Source organism: Nestor notabilis, unplaced genomic scaffold, assembly GCF_000696875.1.
Source record: "Nestor notabilis isolate BGI_N333 unplaced genomic scaffold, ASM69687v1 scaffold17839, whole genome shotgun sequence".
NCBI lineage: Eukaryota > Metazoa > Chordata > Aves > Psittaciformes > Psittacidae > Nestor > Nestor notabilis.
Window position 1 is genome coordinate 20722 of NW_009944247.1, and position 8446 is coordinate 29167.

At 50.1% G+C, this 8446-nt stretch overlaps 1 protein-coding gene across 1 annotated transcript; it reads right to left on the reverse strand.

The window, feature by feature from the left end:
- Positions 1–1403: 1403 nt before the first annotated feature.
- TFAP2E (transcription factor AP-2 epsilon (activating enhancer binding protein 2 epsilon)) lies at positions 1404–8384 on the reverse strand (the record flags this gene model as incomplete). Its single annotated transcript, XM_010022357.1, has 5 exons — positions 1404–1692; positions 2075–2216; positions 5113–5231; positions 5446–5674; positions 8166–8384. Coding segments are annotated over 5 exons (998 nt in total), but the record flags the coding sequence as incomplete, so codon positions are not given.
- Positions 8385–8446: the final 62 nt, after the last annotated feature.

Below are 8446 nucleotides of genomic sequence, written 5' to 3' on the forward strand. Positions count from 1 at the left end.
GCCGGCTGGCTTGGCTGTGCCGGCTGGCGAGATGAGGGCGCTCACGCCAGCTCCTCTCATTCATTCTCTGTGACTGCACAGATCAGTCAAACATCAGCCACGGAGGAGGTTGTTTCTTAAATCTATATAATATTTCAAGATACAACCACAGAGGCAGAAGGCTCCTTGTTCACAAAGACGATGGAGGTGCTTTCTTCAAATAAAAAGAGGTTTATTAAGATAATGAGAATGACATTGTGGTGTTGTACATCTATTGCAGCATTAAGAGAAACAACAGCAAGTACAAAATCCTGCAGAACTTCTATAGTCATTATTATCACAGCCTATCTTGCCCATGCTACAGTTTTGTGTATCCAAAACTTCATTCCCATTTCTAATGGCTGAAAATCCAAAGATTTTCATCTTTAAAAAAAAAAATAAAATTCCCCAAAACAAAAAAGGCAAAACAAAAAAAAAAACCCAACTCAATTTGATATAAATAACTTGCACTGGACATTTTAAAACTTTCAGATTTTAATTACACATAAATAAATATATACAGATTTAGAACAGTTCAGTTTGGCCTGGTTCAAGTTCTGCTCCTTGTGCTTTATTAATTATTATTATTATTAATTTTAGAAACGTGTGTGCTGTTTTCTGTAGGTTGTGGAGTTTCAATTAGTCCTGGGTTTAACTTCACCTGCTTTACCCCCAGCTATGACTGTGGCCATTGGGAAGGCTCTCCCCAGTGGGGTCCTACCCTGGGACCCATTGGGTGTGCGGTTGTTCCTCCCCTCTGGTACAGCCCAGGGGAAAATCCACCTTGAGTCTCAGTCTGCAAACTGTAAACGACGTCTGAAACTGCTTCAAATCCAAAGCAGTTGTACTGGCAATTTTCTCTTGGCCTGGCTTTAGGACTGGGCTGTAGGTGGGGAAAATAAGGTGGTTTCCTGTGTGTTTGCCTGTCAAAACCAGCTGATAAATCCGGGTACAGCCAGTGATCCAACTCCCTGCCCTCTGCTGCTCCTGCCTCTGGTTCTTGCATTGATGAGGCTTTTGCTCTTTCTTAGTTTTTCAGTTGGAAGAAATTCCCCCAGCATTTCACTATGGGTTTAAAAAAAACAAAACAAAACGAAATTGCACATGACTTGGCTTCCTGCATCCACAATTTAAAACCAACAAAGGCGAAAGCCATCAACCTGGCTGATCTTCCCAATCTCACCATGTCCCGTAGAGCTGTTATCACCTTAAATTCTTTAAATCTTCTTCTTTTTGTCTTTTCTTTGTTTGCTTTACAAGTTTCCTCCCACGTTCAGACGTAGCAGTTCAGAAAACAGTGCACTGGATCATCTTGCCCCCCCCCCCAGTGCTATCTATCACAACCACGGAAAGCTCCTGCTGGGGAGAGGGATGGAGACAACACGTTATTTCCGATGCTTCACTTCCTTTTCTGACGCTTTGGAGTCTCCGGCCGTGTGCCCATTCCCTGTGCTGTTCATGAATATCTTGTCCAGCCCCTTGAGGGACTCCACCAGGTAGTTCTGGAAGGCTGTGAGCGCTGCGCAGATGGCCGGGCCCCCAAAGCCGTGGGTTATCAAGCTGAAATGAGTCAAACAGCTCTGGACACCGGGCTCGAGGATGAGCGAGGGGCGGCTGTTCCCCAGCGGCGAGCGATCCTGGGCTATCAAGTCTGCAAACTCTTTACAGATTTGCCTGGAAGAGAAAGGTTTGTGTTACTGTAAGTGCTGCAGGGATATGGTTGTGTCCGGGGGCTCTTTTCCTGCTTCTTGCTCAAGTATCTGCTTCCCTGTTGGGGATGTTCAGCTCCAGCCTGGGGAGACCCCCTGGGTGGAGAGTTGGAGCTGGTGAACCTGCTTTGAAGGGGCACATGTGGCAGTGATGGAATGTCCCCCGGGGTTAGGTTAATCACTCCCAGGAGGAGCAAGCCCGTGCAGTCCATGCTGCACATCTCTCAGATCCACGTGCAGCATGTGAGACCATCTCTTCACTGCGGAAGAGGAAGCTTTTGAGGGTAACGCTGCCCATCTGCGCTGCCGATACCTCTCACTGGTGGCTCATCACCATCTGTACTCACTTGGTAGCCAGCAGCATGTTCTTCCTGGTGTGGAGCTCCGTGGGGTCCGAGTGCTGTCGGCACAGGTACTCTGCTGCTGCCTTGGCTGGGAACTCCGTTTCACACACGTACCCAAAATCCCGAGCCAGGTGAACAGCTTCACCTAGGAGCAGGACAGACCACAGCTGTGTCAGTGCCTGTGTGGAAGGGGAGCACTTTCTGTAGTAGCTTCAGCCATCCCACTGATGGGGCTTATTTCTTCTGTTGCCACCTAACAGCTTTCTGCACCTTTGGCTCTTGGTGCAGACACCTCCATGCATTTCTTATACTCATCTGTTAGACAGTCTACAAGGTTCCAAGTGAACTATCGTCAGCTCCGAGCAGAAGCTGGTACCTTCCTTCACTAACTTTTAAAAAGGATGGTGCTGGAGTTAGAGCAGGATGAGGTGTGATGCTGGGCTCCTGCTCCAGAAGCAAGAACAGCAGAGGTGTTTCTCACATGGGCACTTCCCCTGCGGCATCTTCCTCTCTCTAATTCTTCCAAAATTCCCTGCTTGGCCTCTCTAATAGAGCAGAGATTTAAACAGGGGCTGGAGGGTGAAAAAGTGACCTTAGCCCCGTGACTGCCAGACAGCACAGGGATGTGAGAAAGGGGCAGAAGGAAGGGGTTTACATCCTCCTGCAGTAAGCAGGGGCCCTCGGGCTGGACATGCAGGCAGCGTATCCATCACCCCGTGGAAATGCCCACTCATTGATGGAATTGATCTATCTCCAGGCATCCCCATGGAAATAATCAGAGCTGATGGCAATTGATCATGCCCAACACCCGAAATCCCGGTCGGGCAGGCAGAGCTAATTTGACTTGCCCCCCTGCTGCTCATATGTATTAGGCCATCCATCCTAATAGCATTAACCTAGATCCCATCACGTTCCCCCCAGCTTCCAGAGCTCAGCCTGAGCTCCCTGTTATGGGGAAAGTGTCTGTTCTTCCTATAGCATGATAACACTTCCCACTTCATCTCCTCCTCCAAAGGAGCAAATAAGGTAAAGCTATAGAGGATCAGAGCTGCAGTTGTTTGGATGTTAAAAAACAATCTGAAAGTAATAGCTGCTGAAAAAAACAGTTATTGTGACAGAAAAAAGGGCTGTGTGGCCTCATGGTGGGAGCCAAGGCTGGAGCCAGGTTTATTTGCTCCATGAGTGCATCTGAGTGGCTACACAGCCAAATGTTTAAAAGGCCATTGGGATGCTGGGGTAGAGGTTTCTGTGGAGGGCACAAGGCAGACCAGCGTTTGAAAGGGGTAGTTAAAGACACACCAAGTCAAAGGCCAGGGACAAGAGGCTTGTGGGGCAGGAGGCTGCAGCAGACAGAGGCGCTGCAGGAGCCGCTCCAAATCCTCACCTCTTCCTGAGAGCAGGAGGGTGTTTCTGAGGCTGAAATACAGCCCTGCCACTGCCCTCGGTGTGTGCTGGAGCTCCTCTCATGGAGCAGGTGCCCAAGAGAGGACAAGGGTTCCCGAAGAAAGCTGTGTTTCTACATGCAGCCCTCATGGTGCTCCCCAGGATCCCTGGTACCCGTCCTTCCCCATCTATATGAATGGCCGTGGGTCAGTATATTATCAGCACTCAAATCCCCACACAGTGTATTGGTTAAATGAACAGTGGGGAAGCAGAGAGGAGAAACCGAATCAAACTGACTCAGGCAGTGTCCAAGAAAGAGGGTGCCTGGGGCACAGGGGCACAAGCCACTTTCTGCGTGCTGAGTAATGACAATGCAATAGCACCGTCTCCCCATACCATTACACTTATGTGCAGGAGGAAATTCTGTCCATCAGGCACACACGGCACCACTCTTTTATTTACTATGGGCTGGTAAGCAGGAACCAAAACATCAGCAGCCACCTGAAATCCAAATGTACATTTCTTCCTTCCTTTCTTTCTTTCCTTCCTTTCTTTTAATGGAAATCAGCCTTTCATTCAGCACGAACCAACTGCCCTCAGTAACAACCTCCGCCTAATGAAGCGGGTCATTTAATTTGCTGGCAACAATGGAGATGATTTTCTATTCAGAAACTGCAGGCAGCTGCCTCCAACACGCTGGGCGCAAACACAATGGATTCCAAAGCTCGAAGGGAGTCAGAGCTGTCATTGCATTTGTCTGCATCCCATGTGCTTTTCTCCCAAGATGCGGTGGCAACATCATCGTTTCCATCGTGCAAAAAGTAGGAGGGGAGCAAATGAAGAAGGGGCTTTAGGCAGGGGCACCCCACACAGTGCGGAGTGGTGATGGAGCCCCAGGGAGCAGGGTGCTGTCACCCAGCACAGCACGGTCAGCAGCACCTGAGCACGGTGCCACAGGGCAGCTGCCGAATTCTTGGAAGCTTTATTCAAGTTTTTTTGTATTTAGAATCACAGAGTCCCAGCCTGGTTTGGGTTGAAGGGACCTTAAAGCTCCTCCAGCTCCAACCCCTGCCATGGGCAGGGACCCCTTCCACTAGAGCAGGTTGCTCCAAGCCCCTGTGTCCAACCTGGCCTTGAACACTGCCAGGGATGGGGCAGCCACAGCTTCTCTGGGCACCCTGTGCCAGCGCCTCAGCACCCTCACAGGGAAGAGCTTCTGCCTCAGAGCTCATCTCAGTCTCCCCTCTGGCAGGTTCAAGCCATTCCCCTTGTCCTGTCCCTACATCCCTTGCCCAAAGCCCCTCTCCAGGTTTCCTGGAGCCCCTTTAGGCACTGGAGCTGCTCTAAGGTCTCCCCTTCAGGAGCCTTCTCCTCTCCAGCTGCCCCAGCCCAGCTCTCTCAGCCTGGCTCCATCTGGTTTCTGTGAACCTGACTAAGCGTTATTAGAGCTGACTGCTCTGACTGCTCCGACAGAAATGTCTGAGTTTCGGGAGACAGACTTGCTTGGATCAGCATGGAGACTTCCATGGAATATTTCCAGTCTTGGTCAGTGGTGACCGCTGCATAATTTAAGTGTTCTCATTTTTGGCAAGCTGCAAATGAAGGGTAGTGAGGTTTCGGCACTCCCAGGCTCCACAGAAGGGGACAGCAACTCTTACCTTCCACGAGGGATGTCAGCAGGGTGACGTTGGCAGCTTTGCGCCTTCCTGCAGGCAGATTTAGTCCAATTTTCTCTAACCTTTCCCTTAAACACCGACCCCCGTTTTTTGACTTTGCTCTGGAAAGAGAAAACAAGAGTAGGAGGTATTATAATCTAATTAATATTAAAATAACTACACCTAATCCCAGTTTAAGCTTTTAGGTTTGAAAGGAAAGAAGAAAGGCAACAAAAATGCTATTGCCCAGCACACCACACACCAGAATCTCTCGCCTCTGTTGATGTGATCAGGTGCTGAACACAAAGCTTGCTTGGGCTGCCTCTTGGAGCTTACCTGCGGAGGACTCCTCCGAGGAGAGAGGCGTTGAGACACTCGGGGGGTGAGAGCCTTCTCTGCACCTCCCCGACGGTCACCTTGTACTTGGAGGTGGAGCTGAGAAGGGAGAGGCGGCCGGGCACGGAGCAGAAGACCTCGTTGGGATTCGTCACCCCTCCGATCAGGCCGTCTTTGTTCATGGACAGGGTGGAAATGGTGGTGCCATTGGCCTTCGAGGGGATGGGCACTGGGAGAAAAGGAAGGGAGAGAGAAGAGACCATGGCTGAGAGACCCCAGAGCCAGGGAAGCTGCTTGGTGACTCTAATGGCAGCTTTCTAATGCCCAGCACCATCCACAGACATCAGTGCCGCTGGCTGGGATATCTCAGTTAGTTCCTTGCTTTCCCCAACAAAAGAAGAGAGGTGGGGTGATGAAACTAAATGAAATGAAAAAAGGAATAATGGAAGCAGCCTTGACTCTGCTTTCCCACGTCTCCCTGAACTTAAACCCAAGGCTTTGGGCTGGTCTCTTGGAATGCTAAGGACTGTCCACAGCATCGCTGTCTGGACCTGTGACCACCTTCCCCTCCCTGTCTCCTCAGGGTGGTGGGATGAGATGGAGAAGCGCTGGGTGCTGTTGCTGTCCTGGCTTTGGGATGGGGTCGCAGCTACAGCCCAGCTCTGCACAGGTACAGGGCTGCATCCCACTGGATGGGATTGAGCCACCAGCTTCACACCCTGCAGAAAACCCAGGAGATGCTGGGGTGGCCAAGGGCTGTGCTTGTCAACGTGAGCCCACAGGAACCAGGGGAAAGAGTTTCTTTGGCTTCAGCTTTGGGATTAACCCCACAACAAGCCACGGCCCTAAACTTTCATCACACTTGGCTTAAAGAAAGCTTGGGAAGATCAAACCAAATTAATCCAGCACAGACTTCCTTTTACTTAATGGGCAAAAGTCAGTCAACACAAGAGGTTGGACAGGCAATGGTGGCTGCAGCAGCGCATCAGGCACGGTTTTCACATGTGTCATTCCAGTAAGAAACGTTCTTAGACGCAACAAACGTTTATAGGTTAAAACTGTGGCTGAAACTTGTGCCAGATCTGTTCGGCCTCTATTTTCTGAAATTAATAACCAATTTAACTCTGGAAAAAAAAAACAGGTTTTGAAAGAACCCAAAGATCATTTCAGCCCTGGCATTCCTTGTGGTTCCTTGCTAATCACTGTTCCACAATGCACATTCAAAGGGTTCCTGCAAGTAACGCAGCAACGCATACCAGGGGAGATGCAGGGTTTATAAAGGAAATACACATGCCCAAAATGAAACAGAAAACCCGAAAATTAATTGGGGAGGGTACATGGACTGGGCCTATTAAGGGGTGCTTACAATCAGCATATTGTAAACACAGCTCAACAACTTGTTAGCGTGGCAATAAAAAGGCAGCACATGTTACATAAAAATGGGTAATGTTTTAAGACTGAAAGATGAATGGGAAGGAGCTACAGTGCGTTAAGTTTCCTCTCAGCATGGAACTTTCACAGAGTCAGGGGGATGAAGGGCAAGATGCACCAGTGCCCTGCTAGAGTCAGGAGCCGAGGCGCTGGCGATTGCCATGACTGTAGCTGGTGGAGAGATGTTCAGGGAAGAACAAATACAGCAACATCACCATGAGACGTAGGAAAACTGAGCTGTATTTCCAGGAAGCAGCAACTTCAAAGCTTTCTTCCACACTCCCAGAACAGGTTATATTTGTCTCTAGAGGACACCCTTAAAATAAAAAGTCAGAGTGTGTTTCACAAACATCCATGCATTGCTGCCAAGGCGTGTGTTGCTTCAGGTGCAGGTACCCAGCGGGTGTGGGTTCTGCTGCAGCAAGGGCCACCCCAAACCAGGCACCCCTGGAGAGCAGATGTTGCTTGTAGTATCATATACTTTGTCTGGTCACAACGAGCTCTGCATAATCTATGTACTGGCATATTTGTGCATGCCTGAAATCATGCGGTGGTGTGCATGCAAGCTGCATGCGTGGCTGGGGACCCGCATACACACAAGGATGGATAGATGTTCAGGAGGGAGGGGAACCATGGTTCAGCACACATGCCCATGACACATGGCATTGGGGAAGAGGCAAACCCAGCTGGTACCAGTGTGAGTTAACACCAGAGCTATGGAAAACTGGGCTGGAGATCAGTGCGACAGAGCTCCGGTGCGACACTGCAGCGTGCGGGGAGGTGCAGGGCAGGGTGGTGAGAAGGCACAGATGGATGCTGATGCATGGAGACACCACAACGCTTCTGAAACACTTACTGGCATTTTGGGGAATGATGCTACTATCAGAAGCAAACCCTCAAAAGCTGTAACCCAGAGCAGCCAGGTGAGCCCTGCTCCGTGCCACAAGCAAACCGTGCAGGCACCGGTCACCGTAACAGAACATGGATTTGGCATCGTTCTTCTGCCTTGAGGCCTCAGCTGAGGCCAGAACCCCATTGGATTTGGCATATGGAGGGGTGGGAGAGGGTCACCCGTGACACAGAGAGCTGGCACCCTCAGCAGTGGCCACATTGAGTGCAAAGGGAGAAAGAATGGGTGGCTGGCCCGGCATCATGCAGCGCTGGAAACTGAGCCAGTCTCTTGAGTCCTGTAACAGTGCTTCATCCATTAGACAGCGTTGCCCCAATACAACAAGAATAAACATAGCCACATTCGCCATTAATTATGAATTATTGTTATTTGGCCTCACCTGCTGCTGCTTGCCTGGTCTGATCTGCAGCTTGTTTGCCCATAAACATGCTGCAGGAGGGAGACAAGCTACCATTAAAGCCTGACAGCTTTGTTTCCTTGGCTTTGGGGGAACCAAAATTGTCTCTTGTCATCTGAGTAAACCAAAAGTCCCCCTCGATCTTCAGTTGCTGCTTTCCTGTTCCCGCAAGCAGCAGGTGATCGGAGCACCTGAGCCAGCCTGCAGACAAGAAGGAAGCATGAGAGCGGTTGCAGGTCGGCTCCGCACGCAGCCGACAGCCC